This window comes from Montipora foliosa, chromosome 4, assembly GCF_036669935.1.
Source record: "Montipora foliosa isolate CH-2021 chromosome 4, ASM3666993v2, whole genome shotgun sequence".
NCBI classification, from domain to species: Eukaryota; Metazoa; Cnidaria; class Anthozoa; order Scleractinia; family Acroporidae; genus Montipora; species Montipora foliosa.
In genome coordinates this window covers 7,267,670-7,282,165 of record NC_090872.1, presented here as the reverse complement: position 1 = coordinate 7,282,165, position 14,496 = coordinate 7,267,670, and the positions used below count along the sequence as shown (strand labels likewise).

At 40.7% G+C, this 14,496-nt stretch overlaps 1 protein-coding gene across 1 annotated transcript; it reads right to left on the bottom strand.

The window, feature by feature from the left end:
- Positions 1-1,336: 1,336 nt before the first annotated feature.
- Positions 1,337-12,403, bottom strand: LOC138000978 (acetylserotonin O-methyltransferase-like). The gene is made up of 2 exons (XM_068847648.1): positions 11,414-12,403; positions 1,337-3,109 (listed from the first exon to the last, which is right to left on the bottom strand). The coding sequence occupies exons 1-2, from the start codon at positions 12,192-12,194 to the stop codon at positions 2,889-2,891; spliced, it is 1,002 nt and encodes a 333-aa protein (XP_068703749.1). The 5' UTR covers positions 12,195-12,403; the 3' UTR covers positions 1,337-2,888.
- Between the last annotated feature and the right edge of the window lie 2,093 nt (positions 12,404-14,496).

Here is a 14,496-nt window from a genome sequence, read left to right as displayed (position 1 = left end):
GTTTTGTGCCATCCCTGCTCAAGACCAGGCGTTTCTAAAACGAGGGCGAGGGTTAGGATTAGCCTTACCTGTATCTAGGAAGGCTACCCTACAATCTTGGACATTTCAAATTGAAAATGAAGAACACCCCTCCCCCCAGTTTCAATGATGAAAAACTGGTGGGCTTCAACTTGCGAATGGATGCATCATTGATTTTGGGGGGAGGGGGTCTAAGTAAGGCTAATCCTAACCTTCACCCTCGTTTTAGCAACGCCGTTAATTTCCTGTTAAAATCTCTTTTCACTTCCATGCACGAACCGTCGTTAAATTACCGCATGCATTAAGGTAAACGAGTTATAACATAGAGGACAAAATTACATACCGATTAAAAAGCGAGCAGCAGTGTTTTATGGAGTTTAAAATACGAGGTGTAGCCGAGTGTTTCTGGACCCGATAAGACACGTGCTGCAAGTTTTTTGAACGGCTTCAAAAGCACTCCACAAAAAGCATGTCCCTCGGGAATTCGAACAAAAGGGGAAGATACTAGCTTACAAGAAAAACAAGCCCGGCGTCATTATTATTCTTTCTATAAAGCCGCGGCTACACGAGCGATTTTTGTCTCGCGCCGGTGATGCGATTTTTTTCAGATTTTGTCGCGTCGCCTGCGCGCCAGCTTGGCTACACTTGTGACAAATTTTGGCGACAAATTGAAGGCCGCGCAAATCGCATACTTCAACAGACCTGGGCACTATAAACCGACATTCGTACTTTAATTTCATTGGCTAAATAGTCTTTAGTCGCGTCGCAAGCACGGGCAAAAAGTTGCAGAGTGGCTACACGGGCAACTATCTCTGCGATTTTGTGGCGAAAGTTTCAACTCTGGTGACTTTTTTCTTGCGATTTTTTCACCTGTCGCGTCGCCAGTTCAAGGGTGGCTACACGTGCGATTTCCATCTCGCGCTGGCGACGCGACAAAGTTTGAAAAAATCGCATCACCAGCGCGAGCAAAAAATCGCTCGTGTAGCCGCGGCTTTTAAGGAGTCTTTCATCGATTTTAAAGCTCATACACGTGCTGTTTCATCGATGTTTTGATAGGCTGTTAGGCTCATGAATTATTAATGATTTTTTGCATAAATTAGGATTAACTATGCTCCGACAGCGCATTTTTCAGTTATTTTGATAATTTCCTCGGGTAAATTACTTTCATTATTTCACGCAGTAAATGTTTTTCAGCGGGGCTGGTTTCATTGCTTTGGCATTGTTGTTCAAAAATAAACATTCAGCTGATTCGTGCGTTTTACAGTTCATTGACACTAACTGAACACTGGAATGGCTTCCCACGAAATTGCGCAAAGTGTGCGTTTTTGACCTCCTTTAATATTAAAACAAAGTTTTGCACCCTATGTTATAAACAAGTAATCGTAACTTCCCTCGTAAAATTAAGTATTATTATTGTTAATTTAAGACACTGAAAGTTTGATAGTAAAGACATATTTATTCAAAAGGTAACCCAAATGTCAGGATTGGGAATGTTTGGTTACTCTTTTTTTATATGAACGTTGAGGCTGAGATAACGTTTTTATTTTGCTCATTTGTATTTTAAATGAAAACATAAAATAAACCCAATTATTATATGGCAAAGCCAGTCTTGGGCAAATCCCAGCGCTCTGATTGGTTCTTTGTCGGTCGGGAATTTGCAGTACGGACCATTTCCGTGGAAACGGTCGAAGCCGTCTATTTTCGTTTTGGAGCAAGGCTGGCAAATTCATAATTTGCAACCAAAACAGCGAAAAAAAAAAACCTGTGAATATTAAAAATATTGAAAAGCTAAAAAGATAAAAAGCTAAAAAGATTGATTGTACCGGAAGTGGATTTTACTATCAGTAACAGAGTGCCATATACTGCCGCTGAGTACTGCCGCTCGGTCGTGGCAGTACGGATCTCGCTTCGCTCGGTCCGTACTGCCACGACCTCGGGCCAATATTCCCCAGTACGGCCCGAACAAGCTATCTTAGTAAGTTGTTTATTATATGGCACTCTGTTTCTGATAGTAAAATCCACTTCCGGTACAATCAATCTTTTTAGCTTTTTCCCCAGTACGGCCCTCGCACTCGGTTAGTAAGCGGTTAATACTTAAGGACATATTTCGTATAAGATAACAATAGTATAATGAGCAATTCGTATTTATAATCGTTCAAAATAACTTCAACACCATCAAAGTCACCAAGGTGAAACAAAGTCTGATGTAAATTTACGACCATTTTTAGCCTCACAGCGCAAAAATATGTAAGAACGTTCAGCCTCAGCTCCAAAATTAGACGTTCTTATAAAAAAAGAGTTTATTCACCTCCGTTTCTCTGACCAATGGCTAATATTTACGTTACCACGAATACTATCCTCCACTACTAAGATCTACTAAATTGTCAGATAAATGCTCGTTAAATTGACGTTCTTTTGTGAATCCTAAATAATAATGGTTAGGGACTCCCAATCAATAATAAAAGCAAGGTGACACACGCTAACACCAACCCAGTGTGGCCAACACATCACGCATAAGCACAACCCTTTCACCCGGTCAATTTGCAGCCACGGACAGCTGTTTCGGCCTTTTGAGCCTCATCAGCATGGCGTAGCTAACATAATAGGTGGGTGTGTTTAGCACCCCTTAAGTGGCAGCTTCACATGCCATACATGTGGTAAGCTGGGTTGGGAAGAGTAAAACTGTTCTCCCACGGCAAGCGTGTGGGAAGGTGGATCACATTAAGAGACCGGTGTTGGCCACACCAGGTTGGTGTTAGCGTGTGTCACCTTGAATGTTTCCCATGACTGTTTCTAAACCTGTTTTCTAAACCCTTTGAACCAAAAGCATGTACTTTTTTAATTTCTTGTGCCAGATTAGCAATACTTTTTCACCCCTTTCTGCATAAAATGGCATCCATCCATGACTTTGAATCAAGTCTTTTTATCTGAACATCAACAAAGCCATGTTTTCCTAAAAGCTCCTTATACTCTTTCCCAGAACGTTCTTTGCCTTTTGCAATGACAAGCACCAGAAGAGACTGAAGTAGAGCCTTCAAGGGTCCAGTTTTGTCGTCATCTAATGTCAATTCTACAACAAGAAGACCTCCACCTTAAAAGAGAAAAAAAAAGATTATATTTGCCACTTCAAATCTTAGTCGGGCCATTCTAGTCCTCAGAGCCCTCCTTTTCTATTGTCACGTGGTCGACGAAATAGACCATGTGACCAAAAGAAACCGAGAGCTCTGGGGACAAGAATGGAGTGGGGCAAGGTTGTGTAGCAGGCACTAACGGTGTAGAGCAGAACCAGGATGTGCGTACATGCGGTGTCCCTTACATACGCTGTGCCTCATTGCTTCAGCACCTTCCTTAAGTCTCCTTTGGGGGACAGTAGGTTCTGCGTTGAAGAGGAGGAATTGATTATGTAAAAGCTTTGTTTAAAGTTGGCTTAAGTTGATAATGATAACTATCATTATTATTATGGGAGCCTTTAGAGCGAGTTTCAATCGAGTGTCGTAAAACGAAAACCAAAGTAATTACTTTGGCCTACCAAAAAGGACGGAGACAATCCAGTAAACCAATCAAAAATCAAATCAATCACAAGTGGCCGACACAAAGCGCGGGATAATGTACACGCGCGAGCCAAGATTGGTTTTGGTTTCACTTCTGATTGGTTGAAAAAGTGGCGCGAGGACTTTGAAGCAATCAATAAGTGAAGTAATGCAAAACCAAAGTAATTCGCTAATTACTTTTGACACTCAATTGAAAACCTTTGAGGGCCTGTGGGCCTGGGTAATTATGCTCATTTAACTATCCTATAAAACGTTATTACTATGGTCAACCTAATAAATTACGATGTAATATTGTAAAACTTACAATATATGGTTAAGAAAATAAAAGTAGTAAAATTCATAGATGCTTATGAACGAAAAAGAAATTGCAAATGAGATACTATATACATGTTCATCATGTATAAACGACTTTAACCAACATCAGTTCATGGGAGAACCTTTTTACTATTTCACAGTTTTTGGAGATGATCCACTTTTGTGAGCGTTCAATAGTTGTCTTCGCTAAGTTTTTATCTCATATGCGAGTCAGTTCTTTTTCCAGATCTTTGTAGTAAACTGAAATGAGCTTGATTTTATGACCTGGGGATAATTTCTTAATACCATCCCAGTTTCAAATCTATATATTTGTCTGTCTTGTGTTTAGTTCTCATTGTGATTTTTCCTGGCTTGCATATCGTTCCTTCAAGGATGATCCCGTCTATTTTCGCCATTCATTAGACATTTTTCCAATTTCCAGGGTATGTCCCACAAGAAGATCTTTGCTTCGTTGTTCTTTTGGCTTGGCTGCGGATAAGATTGCTTGTACACGGGGTAGAATACTCAGATTCTTCAAATCCGTATCTTTCCAGTAAAGCATGGTAAACGGGGCGTAGCATTCTGTCGTGTCGTGCTTTATACAGTGACTGTGCTATGCGCCACAGAACGTGTGATACTGTCTCCTGATCTTTGGAACAGAGTCGGCAGGCGTGCTATTTTTATTATTTATTATTGCATTGGCACGTGCTCTCTCCTCATTTAATCTTACCCGTGAAAACACGTATCATTTTTTGCGTCGCTTAACGAAATCTGCAAACAAACCACTTTCAGGAATGTTAAGCGAGACAATGGTTGTCGTGAAAACACGGCCTAGATGTTTAGAATTTCAATTACAAAATTAACTCTGTTTTGATGAAAACAGACAAAGAACGCTTCCTGACCCGAAAGATGAAATGTAAAGATTCAGTTAAATATTACAACAAAATTAGAAAACGAAAGACGGAAGCTTCTTGGCCAAAAAGTACGTTGTTTAACCCTGAAAACGACGAACGATTAACATTCTTCCATGTAGTTCATTCAATGTAAACAAGAACGTTTACACAAGGTGATCACGTGGACCTTTATAGTTGCCTAGCACGAGATCAATTTCTTCCTTTTGACGGAACATCATGACCGGCATGACTATTTCGGGGGTGAGGGGTGAAGGGGGTGAAAACTGAAACAACCCAAACCTTTACAAAAATGCTAATCTTAGGCCTAAACGTTCTCTAAAGCATATTGTTTAAGCATAAGGTTAGCATTTTTGCAAAGGTTTGGGTTTTTTAAGCTATTGTACCCTTTAACCCCTACCGCCACCCCTTCAGCCTTCACCCCTCACCCCTCAGCCACGGAATAGTCATGCCAATCATGACCTTCCCCTTGATTCATGGACGTCAGAGACTGGAGAAATTTTAATGTTTTTACGATCGATTACCATTAATCTTTCGCTGAGAATTAGAAATTCAGCTGTCTTTGGTTTCACTGGGTGCCAGAGGAACTTTTTTCCAAGGTCGGAGAGAACGCTCCGCGGTTCCAAATCACCGGCCGAGGACGAACAAAAAAAAATTCGACTGGTAGCACAACCCCAGAACCTCATTTCCATGTCATCAAATTGGGACAGAATTTTTCCGTACTTCGCTGATTGGACATTACGTTCAGGGAGTTTCTGAATGGACAAATCGAAAAACCGGTTCTTAACAGCTGTTGTGACAAGGAGAGTTGCGTGACTTTGGCGGAGAGGAAAAGGCCAAACTGTTCCGATGGTCAGTGTGCTTGCTTCAGTGTCTTCACGCACTTTAACGGCTTTGGCCACGTGGAAAGACCCATTTTAATTGTAGTTAAATTACTGTACTTATTAATTCACGCTTGAGAACACTTTCAGATTACTCAAGCTCTTTTGAGAGCGGTCGGGGAATTAACTTAAAAAGTTGAAGTCGCAATATTTGTTGTAACTGTGCCTGGGAACAAAAGGACTCATGGACGAAAAATGGTAAGGAGAGACAAAAGTTTCTCGCATCTCGAAGTCGTCCATTTTGCACTTTAGGTAGTGATCTCTAGCTCTTTTCTATTACAGTATCCTGTTTTGAACACGTTCAACAATAACTTGTCGCTCTGAGGGGACAAAAAATCATCAAATCAATCGATCTTACGCATCGAAAATCAATACAACCTTAAATTGCTCCGAAAATATTAAAGCAGTTGAAATGAATAACCATCACAGTAATCACAATTTTCGGGAATGTTAATGATCCTGACTTCATTGCGTCCCGCGGGAATCAGTCTCAGCTTGGCGACCGAAACTGGTTTGACGACAACACGGTGACTAGAAATCTGAACTGTCTCTACGCATGGAGATGAGGTTCTGGAGTCATGCGACCAGAGGTTTGTTTTTTTCGACCTCGTTCGTTGATTTGGAATTGCGGAGCGGTCTGTCCGACCTTGAAAAAAATTCCTCTGACACCCAGGGTATCTTTTGGCTTGCCTTTCACTGTTAACTCCCGTCTTTTACGGTACTTTTTGGTGCAAACGTTAAGCCAAAAAAAAACTGACCTGGCATCAGATTAGACTGAAAAGTACAGGAATTATGAAGCGGAAACAACATGTTCAGTCCTTCCTTAGTGTGCGGAATAAACGTTTGCTTAGTGCAACTGCAAGACATGTATGACATGCAGAAAAACGTCCATTAGAGCAATTTCAGTTAGGTTTTTTTTGCAGACTATTTAAAGATTAATTGAGTGAGGTTTACTCAAAGCGCGTTTTGCTATATTTGAACTGAATTTATTGCCAAAGTTTAAAAAAGTTAAAGACCTCAAACGGGACAGGACGTTACAAAATAATCAACGTGAGAACAGCTGGCCACAACTGGCACGACGTCTGGGTGACCCCTCAAATGGTCTACATGACCCCACACTTGAAAAAATTAACCGGCACGGCTGCAGTTCAATACCACCCAACTCCGTGTCTTCTATTTTTCTGTAACACGTACCACAGGCAACCCAGTTTACGCTCGTGGAGCGTCTAGTCATTTGTTAAGGCAGTCCAGATCTTTCGAGGTCACGGAAAAGTAGTTCAAGCCAACATTTTACATCATTCACGTCGATTTTTTTTCAGAAGAAAACAAAAAACGCAATCCTCTTGCTAATATCATTTTCTCGGCCTCTGTCAAAACTCGATGCAAGTAACTGAAAATGATATCATCATTGTTTAGGTTTTCACAACTTGATCTTCCGTTTAATTCACCATTTGCCGAGTTTTGCCACCTTCATACAGGAAATCGCCACAAGAGCAAAATCACCCCCAACCGAAATCCCTTTGAACAGTAGCCCAGTCATTTGTCAGACCTACAAGGACCATTGGTATGGGGAAGTACATAGGGTAAACAGAATCAATTTGTCAGTGCCGCCCTCCACAAGAGAATCCTCTGCTAGGGATCCTGGCAAATGGTACTTCATCCACAGTGTAAGCCACCCCATCAGAAAGTGCCTCACTTTCAAAGAAACCCATCTGAGCAACACAATGAACCAGGCGACGGCCAAGGTGATCTTGTTCTCCCTCAATCATCAATCAAATTATTTTAACACGTTACGTCTAGGAGCTAAAATAAATAACTAAATCGAGTTAAATGATATTTACAATTTATTGTCTAAAATGATGAAAGTCCTAAGAAACAGTACCAGTCCGGATGGAATGGTAGGCAAGGTTGAGTTGATAAACGGCTAGAAACCGACGCAGAAGGATACACCAGTCTGGTGACCGAGGTCGTACTATTGTGAAACGAAAGCGATTTTTAGAGGATAAAGACTACTGTCGGATGAGCCATTCTCGGCCTCGTGCTGGGGATCACAAACTGACCACTTGAATTTTTATCGTATGAACTCTCCCTGTTTTGTTACCCTTAACCTCATCTTGGTCTCTTACTCCCCCACGCTGTTCTGCAGCTAGAACTACGCTACAACAGCATCTTGTTGTATTGAAGTTGGTCCCAATAAATTGAGGGAGCGTCCCATGAGTGTGATTTTTCACTCTTCATATATAATTGACTGACATGTGGAAATGTCTGTACGTGAATGATTGCTCGAATTAAAAACTGGTCACATGTCAGGGGAAGGACCCCTTATCTTTACTTATGACTGGAAGTATTATGATTAAGGTCTGAGGGATCAGAACAAACAGTCGGAAAGCAAGGAAAGCATTGAAACTGGCCGCTGGTAAAAACCACAAAAGGACAAAAATGAGCTCTTTCAACTTGTGTCATCGCCCTTTGACCTGATCTGATATGATGGACAATGAAAACCTTGCTTTGTGCCTTACCTTAGGCAAAGAGTTGTGAGACGTTTGAGAGTGACAGCAATATATCCACTTTGTCATTCTGGCCAGTCATGAATCACACGAGACAAACACATAACAACATCTGCCTTTTGGTAGATTAGGCTTTGACCAAAAAGTCCCACGCCACAAAGGAAACATTTCGCTTGATTGGGGACAATCTTCAAGGGAGGGTTTAAAATGAGGTGGCAGACTCGACCATCCGATTTGAAAATCGCACACTGTGATTACTTCATGTTCTGGGGGTTAGTGTACTGGCACAAGGGTATGCCATGTACCCTGAATTGCTGAAAAGAAATATTGATGCTCGTCACGTTTAGTAATTCTTGCGTGACTTTTTAGTCACGGATGACTGGTTGTGCGAACTATTTAGAGATCACGACGAACTTTGGATCTGTCTGTCTGTCTGTCTCTCTGTCTGTTTTAGGCCACGTTATGTCAGATGTTAGTATGTGCCTATATATCCCTCAAGTTAACATAATAATTGTACGATATTTAAAAGACGGCTAATTTTCGGTAAAAACCATTGTTCTAGTTTTCGTTCACCATTTCATTTGGAGGAGCGAAATTTCACATGAAGTATCGCAAAGGGTTTGGAATTTACATTTAAGTGACACAACATTTTAATCAGCGCTTAGTATATGCACTGATTAACACTGACATTTTTCGTTTAACTGAGGACGACAAAGCATGTATAGGCAGGATACAGCCTAGGGAATGGTCTACCGACTATAAAACCATCTCATTATGGACGATCTAAAGTTCTAAAATAAAAGTGAAAACCAAATCGATACATTGGTACAGTCTGCTCCAGTAGTAAGTGAAGACACCATAATGGACTTTGGACCCGGTGCGGTGCGGTGCGGTACGGTGCTGATCATGACGAAGGGGAAACTTTTCAGTCAGAGGGTATTGTCACGATCTTGACAAATAGCGAGCCATGCGAGTCTCGCATTTAAGTCTAAGCACCCATTTTCAAGCGGTTAGCTTTTCAATAACTGTGTGACTCACATGTTGACTCGCATGACCAGAGGCTCCCCAAGTTCACAACACGATTTTGCAATGCATAACTCGACTTCGTCTCGGTGAGCATTCACCGATAATCACTTCGCCTTCGGCGAATAATTGTTAAATATTAAAATTACACAGATGGTAAATTAAAATTATCTGCGCTGACTGGTTTGCCTTTGAGGTGATTGTAAGCGGTTAGCCGCAAGCCGTTTTGTCAAGGTGACAGACGAAGAAATTTTGCATATTTGAAAAATAATCACCCATGTAGTTACACTAAAACAATTATCCACCTCAGGCTCGGTGAATATCTGCGAATAAAACCTCGACTTCGTATCCATTTTTGTAGTTGTCAATTTTTCGCAGAAAACGGAGGTGAATATCGGTGAATAAAAACCGAGACGACTTAAAATTACATAATTGATTGTTTGAGAAATATGCAGTGTCCTTCAAACAATTAATTTCTTCAAACGGCTTCCGGCCATTTCGAAATAGTGGATTATTGCGTAAAAATCACCTCAAAGGCAAACCAATAAGCTCAGAGATTTTTCATTTAACATCTGTGTAATTATACTGATGAAGAATATTAGTGTAACACTCGATCTTTTCCGAGCTGATTTCGACATGAAGTTTTGCAAGCTTCTTTGATCCGGAAAAACGGCATGCTTGCCATGTGGTAGAATGCGCGACAATCGATATCTTCTATAAAACTGTGAAAAAGAGAGCTATGTATTTTCAAATTTTGTGTCAGACAGACTTCTTAATACGGTCTACCGCGTCTCAACCAAGGTATCGAAAACTTTGGAAGCTTCACTGTATCGCTTTGGTTTGAGTCAAACTTGGCGTCCTCGATTTTTCCCTGTCCTTGTAACCGACGAAAATTTGCAAGTCTCTAGAGCAAAAAATTCCTCGAAATGTCGTTGAACCTTTCAACATTTTGCTGATGGGAGCTTGTCGTGTCTTCTGTGCGAAAAATCCACAAACTTTCACTGATGTAACCTTGCGAAATTTCTCTCCAAGGAAACGAAATTTCTTATGTCCGTACAGCGAAAATCTATAAGGGAGGGGGGGGGGGGGGTGGGGGAGGGAAGCGGACTATGAGGAAATTGATAAAAGGTGGGCAAATTCCTGCAAATGAAAATTGCCTCAAAAATTTCTGTAAGCGGTTGTGTCTAACAAATACATCCTGTAACCCAGAAAAAAGTCCTTCAGAAAATTTGGCCTTTAAAAGATTCCTGCACCGATAATTTTTTTACTCCCTTCCGATTATTTCTAGACGCCAGCCAATATTTTAATTGGTTCAAATAGTAGTCGTCCTGCCATTGGCGAAAAAATGTTCCAAACCCGGGAACGCCTCGCCACGTTACGTTACCAATGCGGTAAAAAGAGTGGAGTATAACCTCTCTTGTTATACTCCAGTAGAGGAGTAGAAGTATAACTTCCCTTCATGAGGTAAAGAAACGAGAAACGAAGACCAACCAGTTGAATATATGCAGGCTTAAACTTTAATTAAGGTCTCGGTAAAGGAAAATGAGGCGTCAGCGGAAAAATAAAGTTGTCGCGCCGCTATTTTTGTACAGGGTCAAACTATATATCACATTAAAGCTAATACATTGAATTATTTGAATAAAGTTTTAGTTTTTTGGTATTTACAATAATATTGCCTTTTAGTTTTGAGGCCTCAAACTCAGAGCGACCGAGTCTGCTGCAGAAGTTCCTGGCCCTTCACTTTATCACAGATGAATGCACTCCGATACCGTGTGAGGAATTTTTGATATGTTAAGAAATGACGAAAAAAATATCACGCATCAAAGCCGAAACTCTACAATCCTCTATCAGAACCACGCACCGGTGGCTGAGTCAGTTGAGCATTGGGCTGTCATGCCGGAGGGTCCCGCGACCTCCCGCATGAAAAGCTATTAATTGACACCCAATCCTTTCACATGTGATTGACATGATACGTCAATCATTTTTCGCACGCAGACCATGGAGGGAAGCAAAGCTTTTTTTACTGGTTTTAAAATTAATTATTCAGAATTTTTCTTTCCGGGAAATATACGCCACAGCCCATCGAAATTTGAGCGAGACGCCCAAATTTACCTTTACCGAGACCTTAATTTGTGATTATCATTAGCTTTATTATCCTTGGCCTCGTAACTGTAAGGTGGTTTCCAATTTCGAGAGACGCAGATAGCAATGCTGTATATGAACAAGACAAAGAAAAGGAGCTAATAAAAGATCTTTTGTTTTCGTCCACCAAAATTGCGTCGAGTTGGTTGACTCTTCGCTATTCATACTTTGGTATAACCTACCTCCTAAATCACAACAATGGCGAAACTTGCTCAAGTCAAAAGCCTTCGCTGCACCATGACAGGTGTACCGTGATGTGTCGTGCATAGCTCCCAAATATTTCAGTCTCGCCTCATCGGTTTTGTAAACCGTTTTCCACATATCTTCCAATGGTAAAGAAAATGTATTCATCCACTGGTCTGTTCCTTCCTTTACTGCAGTCTCCAAATTACCAAAAAGCGGGTACACCCGTTTCTGTGAATGGTCTGTAAACCCAGTGATCGAATCAGGACTTGATTCGGTTAGGAACTGGCTCGCCATTTGGGTATTCGAGTACAACCACGATTCGCCATTATGGTTCTTTTGGAGCAGTTCTAAAGCAACTAGTGTGTCCATCAGTAGTGCAGTAGTGTCTGGATTCGTACTCAGTTTTGCCGCAACTTCTTCGGCTGATTGTGGACTCGCGGAAACGTCTAAAGTGTCGAAGATGCCGAGATCGCATGCTGCTAAGAACGCCTTTGATGCGCGAAATCCTAGAGCGAGATCTTCCAGTTTTTGAGGCATGGGTGGCGGAATTGGGATGCCTTTTCTACTGTTTTCCGATACCTGCGTGCACGATAATGTACGGCCTTGCTGAGGTAGGAAAGAGCCCCTACATATATTTGCTCGATACAAACTGCCAAACCTAAACAGAATTCGAATCGACATCTTACATTAAAGTGTTGCCTGCTCTTTGCGGTGAGAGGCGGAGCCTGTACCCAGAGCCTAGACTCTCTGATGTCACGCTGAGTGAGCTGTAACAAAAGGCACAGTGCTTTTATCTGTTTCTCGGTTTGGAACACCTGATTAATTTTGTGGGTAGTGCACTATAAGTGCAATACAGTCGAACCTCGATTATCCGGACTCGTTGGGACTAGACGAAATAGTCCGGATAATCGAGGGTCCGGATAATCGAGAATATGAATATTAATGAGGAACAAAAACTGATTACATTAAGAAAGCGACATTTAATCGTGAAACAAAACATTTGCAAATCGTTTGGAAAACAATATGGTCTACATCTTCACTGTCCGTTGTGAATACTGTACACGTGTCGGCAAACGTCATGATCTTTTCCTTGCTCTTGCGGATATGAGATATCTGCCGTTTACTAACTGACAACTTGGTTCCTTTTTCTTTACTTCTCTAATCGCCAAACTATAGCCTGTTTATCTTTTATCGAAAGAACGGATCGCTTACGCTTTAAAGACATGATGATCGTAAATAACCATTCGTGACGTAATGTAGCTTGTTTGCCGAACAAGCCAATAGAGCATGAAATTTCACTTAGCAACAAAGCACCTCTAAGCCAATTAGAACTCATTCGAAAGTTCTGCATTAGTTACGACGTGTGGGAGCGCTGCTTTATTTTGCTTTTTGAAAGAGAAACAAACTCGCGTTTTACTTTACTTTTCAACGCTGTATTTTTAAAAAGAATATGGCTAGGGATCTTGATGATAACTAATAAATATTCATGACAAAATTGGGACCAGAGAAAAAGTGCGGATAATCGAGAAATACGGATAATCGAGGTCCGGATAATCGAGGTTCGACTGTACCCATATTGTCATCGGGGCTGTCTACGTAAGTGAGTGTACGATTTGTAGGCCTTCATCGCGTGCATGAATTACGAAACTAATATATGGTTGAATTATAGCAATTGATGTTTGTTTGTTGCCCACTTGTCGCCTTTTTCCTTTCTTCATTTTCTTAACAAAAAGAGAATGAAAACTGTTTGAGTACGTTATTGTCAAATTAACAGACATTCGAATAACTTAAATGACTTGAATAAAAATCACTCTTTTCTCGTCTACGGAGACCGTCACGCGAGCTCACATTTGCATAGACATTCTGCAGGTCAAATAAACAAGAGAAAAATTCACCAGTCGACCATAATATTTTTACTCTTAAAGACCAGGTCAACCTCTCTGCCTGTATCATTGCCATCGATCAGCAAAAAATTTAGATTTCATCAGCTTGTTTGTGTTGAAATTCTCAGGGCGCTGTGCGCAAAATTTTACCCAATAATAGAAAAGATGAACTCTTCTGAATAAACAAAACATTACAAAATCGCAAGTTAGTTTTCACATATGTCGAAATCTTTTAGTCATCGACTGTAAGTGTACGTTCAGCGACACTACTTTAAATTTGAATATCGATGGGATCTAAATTGGTAAACATGTAGATTATATCGGCTCATGTCGCTGATAGTCTCTTTTTTCTTTTGTGATTTATTCACGCAATCTTCCGCTCTACTTAGTTATGTCTGTATGACTAAGAAAGAAGCGGAAGCTGCCTTTGTGTTAAAAATGAGAGGGAAAGCAAAGCTGAATCCTCATGTCATTGAACAGTCCCTTAAATCAACCGGGAAATAACTGGGTGAAACCAAGGCTTTCGGTTCCTGAAGTCAAATGCAAACAAAGTGATCTTCAAAATTGGAGAGAACTCATTTCACTGGACAAAATAATACGAGCATGAAATAATACTATCCGCATCACGAACCAAAATAAAGAAACAATCGATCAATTACCTTGCGAGAAACAATCAATGTAAATTTGTTTCTTCATCGATGACAACAAAATGATACGACATTTTGCGTGACATTTGTCATTTCCTTGATCAACTAAAAGTTCTCCAAACAGTTTCTCATTTACAGTGTTTATTTTGCTCTTAAGTGCCTGTAAACAGAACTTGTTGTCCAGTTGAAACGCCATACTTGACATATTTAACAATTATTCTACGAGGGCGCGCTCAAAACGGCTTTTGTAGGCCATTCTTTCTCAGAGCTGTAGAAATGTTTTCAGCTCGCTTTGTGACGCGTTCCTTGACCATATTAGGTCAGAGTTAATAGAACTCTGATTAGGTACAGCAGGTATATGAACTGATAACCTGTGTCCGGCGAGCCAATGAAAATGCTGGAAATCTGATATTCGCAGCTCAGTTTTTAATATGATAAACAGTCATTGGATGA